Raw genomic sequence first — 16539 nt, 5'->3', positions numbered from 1 at the left:
TGTATGTTTGGGTAGCTTGCCAGGTGCCCTTGACCTGGATTGGCCGCTGTCGTGGACAGGATGCTAGGCTCGATGGACCTTTGGTCTTTAGTATGGCATTACTTATGTACTTATGTACTTATATCATTCAATGTAAAAAGTGTGAAGAAGGGTGCTTTCCTTAGCATCCCTCCGGACTGGCCCAGAATGTGACTGATGGGTTGTGAACGCCTTCCAGCAGGTGGAGACAGAGAAAAAAACTGTGACTCTAGCGAGCCAATAAGAGCCCTTGCCAGCTAGAGTGGCAGCGAGTGGTGCATGAGTGTGACAGTGAGTGGTGCTGGGCAGTGCTTCCATGGGTGAGAATTATTTATATAGATGAGTCATTCTGCTGCTATGATGTTATACCTCTTATTGTCTTTTACTTTGTTTAATCCTTATATTGGTACACTTGATGTACGCTACATTGAACCCAATCTTGTTTGGGATAATGTGGGGCATAAATGTTATAAAAACAATATCCTGCTTTCACCAGTGGCCAATCCAGGTCACAGCTACATGGCAAGGAACTTCTCCAGACCTTTTTTTTTTTTTTTTTAAACCCAGATATGCCAACTCCTGTTACCACATCCTCCAGCAAGGAGTTCCAGAGCTTAACTATTCGTTGAGTGAAAAAATACTTCCTTCTATTAATTTTAAAAGTATTACTATATAACTTCATTGAGGATGTCCAAATCAAAACTTTTTGGACGTCCCTGCCTCAGGTCTCTCTCAGCCAATCCCAGCACGTTTAGCTGATACTAATAGCTAAATGCGCTGGGATTGGCTGAGAGAGACCTGGAGGGAGGGACGTCCAAAAAGTTTTGATTTGGACGTCCTTGCACGTCCCAATTCTGTGTGTGTGTGGGGGGGGGGGGGGGGGGCGCAAGCTGAAAACAACCTTGGAGGGGATTGTTGAAAGAACTGTGGTCAGTTCAGGCAGGTAAGAAAAACAGGGACGTCCTTTTTTTTTTTTTTCCTCCTTCAGAGAAGTCCTGATACTTTTTGGACGTCCCTCCATCCAGGTCTCTCTCAGCCAATCCCAGCGCGTTTAGCTGTTACTAGTATCAGCTAAACGTGCTGGGATTGGCTGAGAGAGACCTGGAGGCAGGGACGTCCAAAAAGTTTTGATTTGGACATCCTCGCACGTTCCGATCTTGGGGGGGGGGGGGGGGGGGGGGGCGCAAGCTAAAACAACCTTGGAGGGGACTGTTGAGAGAACTGTGCTTGTGGTCAGTTTAGGCAGGTAAGAAAATCATGGACGTCCTTTTTTTTTTTTTTCTTCAGAGAATTCCTTCCTAACTGCGTATAAGAAAAACACGTCCAAGAAGGACGCCCATCACAAAAGCATCCAACTCGTGTTAGACATCCCTGACGAGCACTTGGATGTTTTTTTTTTTCCTTTTAATTCCCTCGCAGCACCACCCTGTGTGGGGACAGCAGAATCCGAGGCACACAAACCCTCCAAACTACCCAGATTTCCAGGGGACAAGACAAATAAGCAGTGCAGGAAGGGAGAGCATCCTCATAGCCCCATCTGATCGCTGCTTCCTGTGAGTGTTTTGGAGAGAGAAGGCAGAGTAGTAGCCCTTCACTTAAGCAGCAAACGTCCAAGTGCTCGTCAGGGACGTCCTTTTTTGTTTTTGTGAGTGAAGGATGTCTATGTTAGACACTTTAGAAGGACGTCCCTGACAAGCACTTTTTATTTCCCTTCCGATTCCCTCACAGCAGCCCCGAGAGGTGCAGACCTCCCGTTAGGGTTTCCACGGTAAGGGAATCGGAAAATGGTAGTGCATCTCATTACAATACGATTTATACACATAGGGGTACTAATTTGCTCATCTGCATTCCGTTTTCCTTAGCTGCTACCGTAATCGGAAAATGGCGTGATCGGAAAATGGCTCGGACAAGCCTTTTGTGCATGCCACGGTTTACTATTTGCTCGTTAATGGCTCGTCAAGTTTAGTGCATCTGGCCCAGAGAATCTTGTCCTTGTTTTAGACTTACAAGTTCTGTTTTGTTGAGTCTGTTACCTGGGTAAGGGTGGAATTAATTCCCTGAATGGCATCCCACAGTGTCTCCAGCGTTATCACAGCAGGTTTCTTTGTCCTCCAACAGCCCGAGATACAGCCTCCAGATCCAAGGAAAATACAGAGCTATCAGCTCTTGTATTCCCAGATGTTAACATTTCTGGGGTCGAGGTAGTGGCAGAGCCTCCTCCAGCTGCCTGAGTAAACTCCACTTCGGAAGATAACTCTAGCTGCGTCTTCGTCAGTAACAAATTGCTTCCGTGTCGTGGGGGAGCTGTGGTTTGAGGCGGACTAAGCGATGCCGCCTCCTTGCTGCGGTCCGTCTGACCAGCATCGGGTCCCGTCAGCGTGGGCGTCTGTGCTTTCAGCGCCTGAATGCCAAACTGTTCCAGCGTCCTCTGCTGAAGAGCCGGATTTCCAGGGTCGGAGGAGGGTAAAACCCTGGTCTTTCCCTTCCTCTTTCCCATACAGACTGCAGGGAGAGAGTGCTTCTTCCTCAGATAAATCAGCTGGAAGTCGGGAGCTCAGGATCGCACGACCTCTCTAGGCGCCATCTTGTCCCTTCTTTCTGCCGCAGGGTGCAGATTTTGAACGCAGTACGTTCTTTAAGTGGGAGCCAGTGTAGTTTTTCTCTTAGGGGTTTGGCGCTTTTGTATTTCGTTTTTCCGAACGTGAGTCTGGCTGCTGCATTTTGGGCAGTTTGGAGTTTCTTGATGATTTGTTCTTTGCATCCGGCATAGATTGCATTGCAGTAATCTAGGTGGCTTAGCACCATTGATTGTACCAGGCTGTGGAATATTTCCCTTGGGAAGAAAGGTTTTACTCTTGAGTTTCCACATTGAATGGAACATTTTCTTTGTTGTATTTTTCGCATGGCTGTCTAGTGTGAGATTTCGGTTGATTGTAACTCCGAGAATTTTCAGGCTATCTGAAACAGGAAGGGTGTAGTCTGGGGCGTTTATAGTGGTGGGTTTGTTCATGTTATATTGTGATGAGAGGATGAGACATGTTTTTTCTGCATTGTTTTAATTGAAATGCATCCGCCCATGAATTCATGATTTGGAGGCTGTGTTTGATTTCATTTGTGATTTCTGTTAGATGTTTGAACGGGATGTAGATCATGGCGAAAAATGAAATTACACTTAAAGATTGGAAACAAATGCAAAGAAAATACAAATATACAATAAGACAAACCAAAAGAGCATACTACAAAACCAAAATAGGACCAGACTACAAAGACGCACATAAACTCTACGAACCCGTGAATAAATTGACATCACACCGGTTACTACAGCCAGCACAGACACCCCATCGTCAGATTAACTTGCCAAATACTTCAATGAGAAAATTATAAAACTTCGATCCACATTACCACTCAACACCACTGATCACGAAAAATTTATTGATTGCCTGGACCCTACTCCCGGTGAATACCCAGCAGATCGAACCTGGAACAACTTCGACCTGCTAACCGAAGAAACCATAACTCAAGCACTCAACAAATTCTCCAAAACCCCACTCCAAACTGTATATTTGCCCCAGTAGCCTAATAAGGTTAGCCCCCAAAACGCTTCATAACAGACCTTACGTCACACCTGAACTACATGCTACAACATGGACTTTTCCCAAGGACAAAGGAAATATATTACACCCATACCCAAGACTTAAAGAAAAAACTAAATGACACAACCAACTATCGACCAGTAGCATCCATCCCCCTGATAGTAAAACTAATGGAAAGTATGGTAACCAAACAACTCACCAATTACCTAAACAAATTCACAATACTACATGATTCACAGTCAGGATTTCGATCCAACCATAGCACTGAAACAGTGCTAACCACTCTCATAACCAAATTTAAACAACTAATTGCAACTGGAAACAATGTGCTACTCCTACAATTCGATATGTCCAGCGCGTTCGACATGGTCAGCCACCAGATGCTCTCGAACATCTAGACTACTTCGAAATCGGAGGAAACGTATTAAGATGGTTTAAAGTCTTCTTAACAGCAAGAACTTATCAAGTGATTTCTAACTCAAAAACGTCAACACCATGGAAACCTGAATGTGGAGTACCACAAGGATCACCGCTCTTACCAACCCTTTTTAACTTAATGATGACACCTTTAGCCAAATCGCTATCCAACCAAGGTCTCAACCCTTACATTTATGCAGACGATGTCACGATATACATCCCGTTCAAACAAGACATAGCTGAAATCACAAATGAAATCACACACAGCCTCCAAATAATGAACTCATGAGCGGACGCATTCTAACTAAAGCTAAACGCAGAAAAAACACAATGTCTCATCCTGTCCTCACAACACAACACGTACAAACCCAATACCATAAACACCCCAGACTTCACCCTTCCGGTCTCAGACAGCCTGAAAATACTGGGAGTCACAATTGACCGAAATCTCACATTCGAAGATTATGCGAAAAATACAGCAAAGAAAATGTTCTACTCAATGTGGAAACTTAAAGAATCAAGCCTTTTTTCCCAAGGGACAGTATTCCGCAGCCTAGTACAATCAATGGTGCTCAGTCATCTAGACTACTGCAATGCCATTATGCCGGATGCAAAGAAACAATCATAAGAAGCTTCAAAACCGCTCAAAACACAGCAGCCAGACTCATATTTGGGAAAGCGAAATACGAAAGCGCCAACCCCTAAGAGAAAAAACTACACTGGCTCCTACTAACAGAATGTATTGCGTTCAAAGTTTGCACCTGGTCCACAAAATCGTTCACGTAGAAGCTCCGACCTACATGTCAGACCTTATAGACTTGGCCTATTAGGAATGCAAAAAAGTCATCACACACATTCCTCAATCTCCACTATCCTAACTGCAAAGGGCTAAAATATAAATCCACCTACGCAACCAGTTTCTCATTCATCTGCACGCAGCTCTGGAATGCACTACGAAGGCCATAAAAATAACGCAAGACCTAACCCATCTTCCGAAGGCTACTGAAAACAGATCTTTTCAAGAAAGGCTACCATAAGCATCCATCTTAAATACTAAATAACAACACTATACACGATCTATATAAAACCGAACTCTTATCACATGACTGATTAAACTCTTTGAAATTAATGATCAAGCAATACCACTTTATGCTGAATAGGACCCTATAGTCGATGACCTAATGTATGTTACAATCCAATTTATTACTCAGAACCTTCATGCAATACCATAATTTATTCTTCTTTACCATGTATGTATGCACATGGTGTAATATACACCATGATCTGTTTCATTTATGTTATGTTCCATGTTGTTTGTTACCATGTATGTATGCACCTTAACACAATACCATTTGTAATTCTGTTACTCGGAAATGGCACCGCCATTACGGCAAATGTAAGCCACATTGAGCCTGCAAATTGGTGGGAAAATGTGGGATACAAATGCTACAAATAAAAAATACGTCTGCGTATGTGTAAGGATTAAGGCCATGGTTGGATAGTGATTGGCTAGATGTCACCATTAGGTTGAAAAGGGTCGGTGATAGCGGTTGATCTTGGGGTACTCCGCATTCTGGTTTCCATGGTGATGATGTATTTGAATTTGATATCACTTTGTATGTTCTTGTGGTTAGGAAGCCTTTGATCTAGCTAAGTACACTTCCTCCGATCCCAAAGTATTCTAGGATGTTTAATAGTATTTTGTGGTTTACCTTGTCGAACGCGCTGGACATGTCGAATTGTAGGAGAAGTACACTATTTCCAGTTGCAATTGCTTTTTTGAATTTGGTTAAGAGAGTGATTAGTACTGTTTCGGTGCTGTGGTTGGATCAAAATACTGATGTGATTCATGTAGTATTGAGAATTTGTTTAAGTTGGCGGTAAGCTGCTTGGTGTACCATATTTTCCATTAGTTTGACTGCCAGAGGGATTCATGCTACCGGGCGGTAGTTGGTTATGTCGTTTGGGTTTTTTTTCTTTGAATCTTTAGGTATTGGGGGTGAGTAATGTCCTTTATCCTTAGGGAAGGTCCATGTTGTAACATGTAGTTAGGTGTGACGTGAGGTCTACTGTGAAGCGTTGAGGAGCGGATTTTATTAAGTTGTTGGGAATGTCCAGTTTGCAAGTGGGATTTGGCGAACTTGTTGATCGCTGGGTGACGGTATCATCGGTAAGTAGAGCGAAGTTTGTCCAGATTCGGGCAGCTGGATATTCATCGGGGATTGGGTCCAGACAATTAATGGATTTTTTGTGGTTGGTGGTATTGAGTAGTAAGGTGATTTGTAATTTATAATTTCTTGTTGAAGTATTTAGCAATGTTGTCTGCTGATGGGGTATCTGTGTTGGTTGTGGTAACCGGTGTGGTATCTAGTAGTTTGTTCACGAGTTGGAAAAGTTATGCATGTCTTTGTAGTCTGGCCCTATTTTGGTTTGTAGTATGACCTTTTGGTTTGTCCTTATTGCATATTTGTATTTTCTTTGCGTTTGTTTCCATGCGTTAAGTATGTATTCATCTTTTATTTTATTCCATGCTTGTTCAAGCCTCCTAACTTGTGTTTTTAGTTTTTTTCAGTTCTTCGTTGAACCATGGTATTGAGTTGTGTTTTTGTGAGGTTCTGTTTGTAGTGGTGCTATTTTGCTAATATGCTTCTGGCAGAGCTGGTGGTGGGAGGCGGGGATAGTGCTGGGCAGACTTATACGGTCTGTGCCAGAACCGGTGGTGGGAGGCGGGGCTGGTGGTTGGGAGGCAGGGATAGTGCTGGGGCAGACTATACAGTCTGTGCCCTGAAGGTACAAATCAAGGTAGGGTATACACAAAAAGTAGCACATATGAGTTTATCTTGTTGGGCAGACTGGATGGACCGTGCAGGTCTTTTCTGCCGTCATCTACTATGTTACAATGTTTAGTTAGTTTAATATTTGACTCCTGTTTGATTTACCTGTGTTGCTGTTTATACCTTTTTTTTTGTTCACCATCCACTGTTCTATTTTTCCATGATAATAAATAAATTCATTTATTAGCTGTGTTTGTTGTGGACTGACTAACAATCCTGTTGTTCTGTGCTTTCTTGGAGCTGTGGGACACCTGTCCTTAGAAACCATCAGGAAAATAACTTGCTTGTAAGAAACTCGCTCAGAGTCAAGTGGGACCCAGCAGGCAAGTGGAAGGATGTGTCAGTGTAGAGCATGTGCGCAGGTGGTAGCGGGATCCTGAGCAGTGCTGGGACAGACCCTTTAGGTGGCTGCAGGGTTAGCCCCCCCCCCCCCACCCCAACCAGGTGGGTTCTAGGCATTTTGTGACATAAGGTGGTTTAGAATTTTCACATACACAATAAAAACGGATTAATATCAACCGTTGCTTTTTCCAGCAAGACAGACCAAAAATCACAGATAGCAAACATCTGTAAGCCTCCAGAGTCAATACCAAAGGCTTCCTTAAAAAGTAGTGTCTTCACACAGTTTCAAAATTGATGTTAGTTCTTCGATAGATTAATTTGATCTGGGAGCCGATTCCAGAGCCTCGCTCCTTCCCATAAAACATTCTCAATCTATGATCTTCCAATCGTATATATTTCACAGTAGGTACATCAAATAACTTGTTAGAGCGAAGGGATGTTTTTGGCCAGTAAGTTCATAATAGAGTAGCCAAACTGACAGGAGCCTCATTGTTCAAACACCAATTAGTCTGATTTTAGTGTGAGAATCTTAAATTGTGAGCGCCATTTAAGTGGCAGCCAAAGGAGTTTCATCCGAACTGGGGTGATATGGTCAAATCTAGCTGTTCTGGTCACTGTCCTTGCTACATTTTATGCCACCTGAAGAGGGTGCTACAGGGTCCCTGAAGCTACCATAAGCAGAGCAATACAGTAGTCAACTAGTGGGGTAATATGAGCAAAGATAAAGGGCCTAAAGTTATCCTCAGACAAATCCTTAATCTACTCAAAAGCTTAATTTTAAAGTTAGTTTGTCTGACTAGGATCCGGACATGACTTGAAAAAGGCACACACAAAAAAAGTACCAAGACTAGGGGACACTCAATGAGGTTACATGGTAATACTTTTAAAACAATAGGAGGAAATATTTTTTCACTCAACAAATAGTTAAGCTTTGGAACTCCTTACCAGAAGATGTGATAACAGCAGTTAGCATACTATGGTTTAAAAAAGGTTTGAACAATTCCTGGAGGAAAAGTTCATAGTCTGCTATAGAGATAGAAATGGAAAACGCCACTGCTGTCCCTGGAATTGGTAACATGGAATGTTGCTACTATTTGGGATTCTGCTAGGTACTTGTGACCTGGATTGGCCACCGCTGAAGTGGGATATTGGGCTAGATGGACCATCGGTCTGCCCAGTATGGCTATTTTTACATTCATCTACTGGTAGGAAAGGGGACATAATCCTATGTACTGATTTTGGTGTGGCTGGATTAAAGGAAAGAAAATTATCAGGTATGACTAAATCTCACTATATTACTCTTTTGGACAACTGTAAACACATGTAGAGTAATTATGATAGAGGCAACATGAAGCATATTTTTGACATGCATTCATTTATCCATCTAATTAAAAAATAATAGACTAAGAATCTTTTTTCCATCAAAAGTAAATGGATTTTTCTGGAAATCAGATTGAGGATCAGTCAGTGCTGATCACGTTATCCAGGATACCTTTGAGTTCATGGAAAAGATCCATTTTCTACTAGGAGCATGGTGATTTTTATTCTTTTCTGTCCTCAGCTATAAGAAGAAAGATGCTGAACTGAATACAGCCCAGGCTCGACTTAAAGATCTGGAAGCCCTCTTCCATCGCAGTGAATCTGAGCTCAGTACAGCGCTCAATGACAAACACAGTCTGGAGGGAGAAGTTGCTGACCTGCAGGCCCAGTTGGCTAAGGTATTCTTGCATGTGTCTGTGCTGTATTATGGCTACTTCTCCTTTGCATTATTGCAGACAGTTTGATTTTCATTGAAGGACTGTCAGTAGAAGCAAAAAAACAGTCATCTCGCTTTTCTTTGCAGCTGAGCTACGAATCCAGCCTTCTCCGAGGACAAGCAGGCTGCTTGTTCTCACAAATGGGTGACGTCCACGGCAGCCCCTCCGATCGGAGATCTTCCTAGCAACAGAGTTTGCTAGTTCTTGCGCGCGTCGCGATGCGCGGCCGTCTTCCCGCCCGAAATCGCTCGTGTTCGCTAGTCTCCTTTTTTCTGCGGCTCGGGACGGCTGTTTTTTCGGTCGCTCCGCGCCCCTTGGAGATCCCTCGCGATTCGCGTTTTTTTCGCTAAAATTTCTAACTTTTTCCTTTACTACTAGTGTTGGCCCGTAAGTTTTCTTTTCGTGGTCGATTGAGGCTTTTTTTCGCCGCTCGTTCGTTTTTTGTGAGCTTTTGGTGCCCTTTTTTTCACCATCGCGGACTTCGATTTTGCCGGGGAGATTTTTCCGCCCATGTCATCGAAGCCTTCCAGCGGCTCAAAACCGTGCACCCAGTGCGGCGGATAATCTCTCTCACTGATAGGCACGCTTCTTGCCTTCAGTGTCTGGGGGCTGGGCACCGTCCTCAGGCCTGTAATCTCTGTCTTCTTTTGAAGAGGAGAACTCAGGCGGCGAGATTGGCCCAGTGGAACAGTTTGTTCGTGGGCTTCATCCGGCGCATCGACATCCTCAGTCCGCGGTCCTCGGCATCAACTTCGGTACCGCGTCCATCGGTACCAGCATCGACATCGAGGCCTTCGGTATCGAGGTCATCGTCGGGTGCAGCTACGAGACCGGGATCGCTCCTCCTGAGGATGTCGTCGGAGGGTGCTTCGATGTCTGGAGTGCAGGTGAGGGCTGTCCATTCCCCTGCTGGTGGCGGTGAGCCTATGAGCAGGTCTCCGCCTGTCTCGAGGGCTCCCGCGGTACAGCCCCCCCCCCCCCCCCCCCCCCCCGGGATCGACCCTCTTCGGACCCGAGGAAGCGTTTGGATTCGACGTCTTCCTCTTCGGTACCAGGGGGTACCGATGCCGTGCGTGGTGCGAAGGCAAAGAAGCACCGGCATCGGTCACCCTCCAAGCATGGTACTGAGAGCTCTGGGTCGCCGGTACTACCGGCACCCAAGCGTCGACATCGGGAGGACCGCTCACCCTCCATTCAGGAGGTGTCGATGCGTTCCCTTATGGACAGCCCGGTACCGCCTCCATCCCCGGAACAGGTTTGCAGCTCGACGCCGGGCCGCCTTTCTCCACAGCCTCTCTGAACGAGAGCCTCAGGGCCGTCCTCCGGGGATTCTGGAAGAGCTGTTTCGCCCTTCTCCGGTACCGGGGGTGCTTGCGCCGCCGGTGCCGTCGAGTGAGGCGCTGGCTGGGCCCTCGTCTGCGGTGAGGGCGCCCGCCCCGGTACCGCTTGCGGTGCCGGCAGCCTCCCAGGAGGGCTCCCCGGCGACGTCGATGGAGGGAGCTCCGTCGCACCCGCCTCGGGAGTCCTCTTCTCGACGCTCCCACCGTGACCATGTTTCCACGGAGTCGAGGCGGGCGCAGCTTCGGACCGAAATCCACCAGCTGGTGTCCGATACTGATGAGGAGGCCTCGTGGGAAGCAGAGGAAGACGTCAGATATTTCTCTGACGAGGAGTCTGACGGTCTCCTTTCGATCTACTCCCTCAGCCTGAAAGACAGCTTTCTCCCCTGGAGAGTCTCTCTTTCGCGGCCTTGTCCGGGAAATGTCTACGGCAATTCCCTTTCCGTGGTCACGGAGGATGAGCCGAGAGCTGAGATGCTGGAGCTACTTGGACTATCCTTCGCCACCTAAAGAATCGTCCACAGTACCCATGCATCATGTCTTCAAAAAGACGTTGCTGGCGAACTGGGCGAAACCTTTAACTACGCCCCACATCCCCAAGAAGATCAAATCTCAATATCGGATCCATGGGGACCCGGAGTTGATGCGGACTCAGTTGCCACACAACTCTGGTGTGGTGGATCTGGCCCTCAAGAAGGTCAAGAGCTCTAGAGAGTATGCTTCGGCGCCCTCGGGCAAAGACTCTAGAACCTTGGACTCTTTTGGGCGGAAGGCTACCATTCTGCAATGCTCATTGCCAAGATTCAGTCCTACCAGCTATACACGAGCATACACATGCGGAACAATGTGCGACAGTTGGCGGACTTGGTCGACAAGCTCCCTTCTGAGCAGGCCAAGCCTTTTCAGCAGGTGGTCAGGCAGCTGAAGGCGTGTAGGAAATTCCTGGCCAGGGGGGTCTTTGACTCTTTTGATGTTGCATCCAGGGCCGCTGCGCAGGGTGTGGTGATGCGCAGGCTCTCATGGCTGCGTGCCTCCGACCTAGAAAATCGAATCCAGCAGCAGATTGCGGATGCCCCTTGCCGGGGGAACAATGTTTTTGGGGACAAGGTCGAACAGGTGGTTGAACAGCTCCGCCAGCAGGATACCGCTTTCGACAAGTTCTCCCGCCGGCCGCCTTCAGCCTCTATCTCTTCGGGTAGATGTTTTTATGGGGGAAGGAGGATGGTTCCCTATTCTTCTGGCAAGCATAGGTACAATCCTCCTTCCCGCCAGCCTGCTGCTCAGGCTAAACCCCAGCGCGCTCGCTCTCGTCAGCAGCGCGCGCCTCAGGCCCCTGCGGCTCCCCAGCAAAAGTCAGGGGCGGGCTTTTGACTGGCTCCTGCAGAGCATAGCCGACGTTCCAGTGCCTGTGCCGGACGGCCTACCGGTCGGGGGGGAGGTTAACATTTTTTCACCAAAGGTGGCCTCTTGTAACCTCCGATCAGTGGATTCTCAAAATAGTCCGGCTAGGGTACTCTCTGAATTTGACCTCAATGCCTCCAAATTGCCCACCGGGAGCTCAATCCTTCAGCTTCCAGCACAGGCAGATACTTGCAGAGGAACTCTCCGCCCTTCTCAGCGCCAATGCAGTCGAGCCCGTGCCACCGGGGCAAGAAGGGCTGGGATTCTATTCCAGGTACTTCCTTGTGGAAAAGGAAACGGGGGATGCGTCCCATCCTAGACCTAAGGGCGCTGAACAAATATCTGGTCAAGGAAAAGTTCAGGATGCTTTCCCTGGGCACCCTTCTTCCCATGATTCAACAGGACGATTGGCTATGCTCTCTGGACTTAAAGGATGCCTATACGCACATCCCGATTCTGTCAGCTCACAGGCAGTATCTTCGATTTCGTCTGGGAACACGGCATTTCAGTACTGTGTGCTACCCTTTGGGCTCGCCTCCGCGCCGAGGGTATTCACCAAATGCCTAGCCGTAGTAGCGGCTTCTCTGCGCAGGCTGGGAGTGCATGTGTTCCCTTACCTCGACGATTGGCTGGTAATAAGAACACCTATGAGCAGGAGCTTAGCAGTCCATGCAGGTGACTATTCGACTCCTGGAGCTACTAGGGTTTGTGATAAATTATCCAAAGTCCCACTTCTTCCAGTTCAGAAACTCGAATTCATAGGAGCTCTGCTGGATTCCAAGACGGCCCGTGCCTACCTCCCAGAGACCAGGGCGACAATCTGCTGACCCTTGTCTCCTCGGTGCGGGCGTCGCAGCAGATCACAGCTCGGCAGCTGTTGAGATTGCTCGGCACACATGGCCTCCACGGTTCACCTGACTCCCATGGCCTTGCCTTTTTATGAGATCTGCTCAATGGGACCCGGGCCTCTCAGTGGTGCCAAGCTGCTGGGAGCCTAGAGGACGTGGTCCGTCTGTCCACGAGGTTTCTTCTCTCCCTTCATTGTGGACAATTCGATCCAATTTGACCATGGGACGTCCCTTCCCAGATTCTTCAGCCGCCACAAAGGTGCTGACCAACGGACGCGTCATTCATGGGGTGGGGAGCGCATGTCGATGGGCTCCACACCCAGGGGACTTGGTCCGTCCAGGAACAAGGTCTACCAGATCAACCTCCTGGAGTTGCGAGCAGTATGGAACGCTCTGAAGGCTTTCAGAGATCGGCTGTCCCATCAAATTATCCAAATTCAGACAGACAACCAGGTTTGCTATGTATTACATCAACAAGCAGGGAGGCACCGGATCTCGCCCCTGTGTAAGGAAGCCGTCAGCTTGTGGCACTGGGCACGCTGGTTCAGCATGTGGTCTCCAGGCCACATATCTGGCAGGCGTAAATCACAGTCTGGCCGACAGATTGAGCAGGATCATGCAAACCGCACGAGTGGTCGCTCAGTTCCAGAGTGGTTTCGCGAGATCTTCCAAGTATGGGCACCCCCTTGGTGGACCTCTTTGCCACTCAGACCAATCATAAGGTCCCTCAGTTCTGTTCCAGGCTGCAGGCCCACGGCAGACTAGCGTCGTATGCTTTCCTTCTGTTTTGGGGGGAAGGTCTCCTGTATGCGTATCCTCCCATTCCTTTGATAGGGAGGACTTTGCTGAAACTCAAGCAAGACAGGGGAACCATGATTCTGATTGCTGCTTTTTGGCCTCGTCAGATCTGGTTCCCTCTTCTTCTGGAATTGTCTTCCGAAGAACCGTGGAGATTGGACTGCTTTCCGACCCTCATCACAGAGAACGAAGGGGCGCTCCTCCAACCCAACCTTCGGTCTCTGGCCCTCACAGCCTGGATGTTGAGAGCGTAGACTTCGCCTCCTTGGGTCTGTCAGAGGGTGTCTCCCGAGTCTTGCTTGCTTCCAGGAAAGATTCTACCAAGAGGAGTTATTTTTTCCTCTGGCGCACGGTTTGCTGTGTGGTTGTGATGGCAAGGCCTTAGATCCTCGTTCTTGTCCTACACAGACCCTGCTTGAATACCTTCTACATTTATTGGAGTCGGCTCTTAAAACCAACTCTGTAAGGGTTCATCTTAGTGCGATTAGTGCATACCATTACTATGTGGAAGGTAAGCCGATCTTGGGACAGCCTTTCCTTTAGTTGTTCGCTTCATGAGGAGGTTTGCTTTTGTCGAAGCCCCCAGTCAAACCTCCTACAGGTCATAGGATTCAATGTCGTTCTCACCCAGCTGATGAAACCTCCTTTTGAGCCAGTGGATTCTGTCATCTGAAGTACTTGACCTGGAAGGTCATTTTCTTGGTGGCTGTTACTTCAGCTCGCAGATGTCAGTGAGCTGCAAGCCTTGGTAGCTCATGCTCCCTATACCAAATTTCATCATAACAGAGTAGTCCTCCGCACTCATCCTAAGTTCTTGCCGAAGGTGATGTCGGAGTTCCATCTGAACCAGTCAATGTCTTGCCAACATTCTTCCCCGGTCCTCATACCCGCCCTGCTGAACGTCAACTGCACACATTGGACTGCAAGCGAGCATTGGCCTTCTATCTGGAGCGGACCAAGCCCACATAGACAGTCCGCCCAACTTTTTGTTCTTTTGATACCAAACGGAGGGGAGTGGCTGTGGGGAAACGCACCATTTCAAATTGGCTAGCAGACTGCATTTCCTTCACTTACGCCCAGGCGGGCTGACTCTCGAGGGTCATGTCACGGCTCACAGTGTGCGAGCCATGGCCGGCGTCAGTGGCCCATTTTGACAGTCAGCCACTATTGAAGAGATTTGCAAGGCTGCGACGTGGTCATCTGTACACACATTCACATCTCATACTGCCTCAGCAGGATTCCCGACGCGACAGTCGGTCGGGCAGTCGGTGCTGCAGAATCTGTTTGGGGTTTAGAATCCAAACTCCACCCCACTAGGCCCATTTTATTTCTGTTCCTGGCTGCACTCTCAGTTAGTTGGAAAAGTCTAGGTCAATCTCAGTTCTGTCCTCGCCGTTGCGAAGCCCCAATGACATGTTTGTTGTTTTGAGTGAGCCTGGGGGCTAGGGATACCCCATTTGTGAGAACAAGCAGCCTGCTTGTCCTCGGAGAAAGCGAATGCTACATACCTGTAGAAGGTATTCTCCGAGGACAGCAGGCTGATTGTTCTCACCTACCCGCCCACCTCCCTTTTGGAGTTGTGTCTTCCCTTGTCTTGTTTTTGCTTGGTACGGGACTAGCGAACACGAGCAATTTTGGGCAGGAAGACCTCCGCGCATGCGCGCATCGCGGGCGCGCGCGAGAACTAGCAAACTCTGTTGCTAGGAAGATCTCCGATCGGAGGGGCTGCCGTGGACGTCACTCATTTGTGAGAACAATCAGCCTGCTGTCCTCGGAGAATACCGTCTACAGGTATGTAGCATTCGCTTTAACCTGCTCTTTCATTAAGGGCTTGCAAAATCATAGTATCCACAGAACCTCATTCCATCTGCTAGAAGTGTTTTTGTAAATAATCTCCACCTTCCACACTATGTGCACAGCCATCACAGAAACAGTCTTCATGAGAGGCCATAACGACTTTCAGAACCAAGCAATCATAAATAATGAATCTCACTTGTAGTGAATCATGGCTGAGAATACAGTACCTCTCAACTGAAAGCTGTAAACACCCCTGCCAGACTCAAGTCTTGAGAATCAAACCCAACAGGGCAGTACACAGCATTTACTAACCAACACAGTTAACTTTTAATCTTTTTATGGTTGGCTTTTTTGTGTGTTACATAATGTAGTCTGCTATAATCAATAGTTATAGTGACCCTCTTCTTGTAAATTTGCAGAGCTAAGGGTTGAGACAGGATATAAAAATCCTGTTCTTTTTTTTTTTTATTGATGACTGTTTCAATTGAAACTTATGCAGGCTAAAGTTTTTTACTATTACTAAGAACTGAACTGCTGCCCGTTGGTGGTGCTCCCAGCCTCGAAAGAAATGTTTGGAATCTTTGGTGGGCTAGAGCATTCAAGTACTGTGCTTATAAGGGGTAAAAATATAGGTTTTTTCTGAATGCAAAGTGAGTTTTACACACACAAAGGGTTTTTTATAAATGTATGACTTTACATATATAGAAGTGTGTACACAGATCACGCCTGCTATCCCATGCCACTTATAAGCCTTCCCTGGGGTGTAGTTTGAGCAGAGTGAAGGCAGAGTTGCAGTGTATTTGCATGTTTTATATTTATGCATGTGTAGAGTGCATGCATTCACTTAGCAACTTCATTTATCACAACATTCTATGCATCTTCTTCATTACTTAACTGGCGCAGGACGCTAACGCGAGATGGGTGAATCTCGCGTTTAGCGTCCTGCTGTCAGTTAAGTAATAAAGAAGGTTGTATAGAATGTTGTGATAAATATGAGATTTGAAGGAAGAACTAAGTAAATCAAGAAACAAAATTGGAAAAATGTGTTAAAGTACATGAATACAGAAAACAGAAAAATATTATATAGACTAAGGATCAATGAGATGTGCATCTGACTACATAAAGAATAGTAGATTCAGCAGCCAGATGGAATAGGTCTGACGATCCTCTACCAACATACTATATATGATTCTTTCAAATATACAATTGCAAGTGTGCCTGGGAATTATTTGAAATTTGGGTATACAGTAATCCTACCGTCTACGCGTTAAACATCATTGTTCACATCAAGGTGATTTAAGTAATTAAATAAGGCAGATAGGCACTTATGTTGCCATAGTAGAAATAGGCATTCTTTTTACAAAAATTTCCTCCGGGAGATCACATGATGTGTT

At 46.9% G+C, this 16539-nt stretch overlaps 1 protein-coding gene across 2 annotated transcripts in view; it reads left to right on the top strand.

Annotated features, from left to right (window-relative positions):
- The window catches only part of LMNB2 (lamin B2), a 250862-nt gene that overhangs the window by 59403 nt on the left and 174920 nt on the right, over positions 1-16539 (top strand). For both annotated transcript variants that reach the window (XM_030220310.1, XM_030220309.1), the window contains one exon: positions 8766-8922. In XM_030220310.1, the coding sequence (XP_030076170.1) occupies positions 8766-8922 (157 nt within the window). The remainder of the gene's footprint in view (positions 1-8765; positions 8923-16539) is intronic.

Source organism: Microcaecilia unicolor, chromosome 11 (assembly GCF_901765095.1).
Source record: "Microcaecilia unicolor chromosome 11, aMicUni1.1, whole genome shotgun sequence".
Taxonomy (NCBI): Eukaryota; Metazoa; Chordata; class Amphibia; order Gymnophiona; family Siphonopidae; genus Microcaecilia; species Microcaecilia unicolor.
This window is presented reverse-complemented; position numbering and strand designations above follow the sequence as displayed.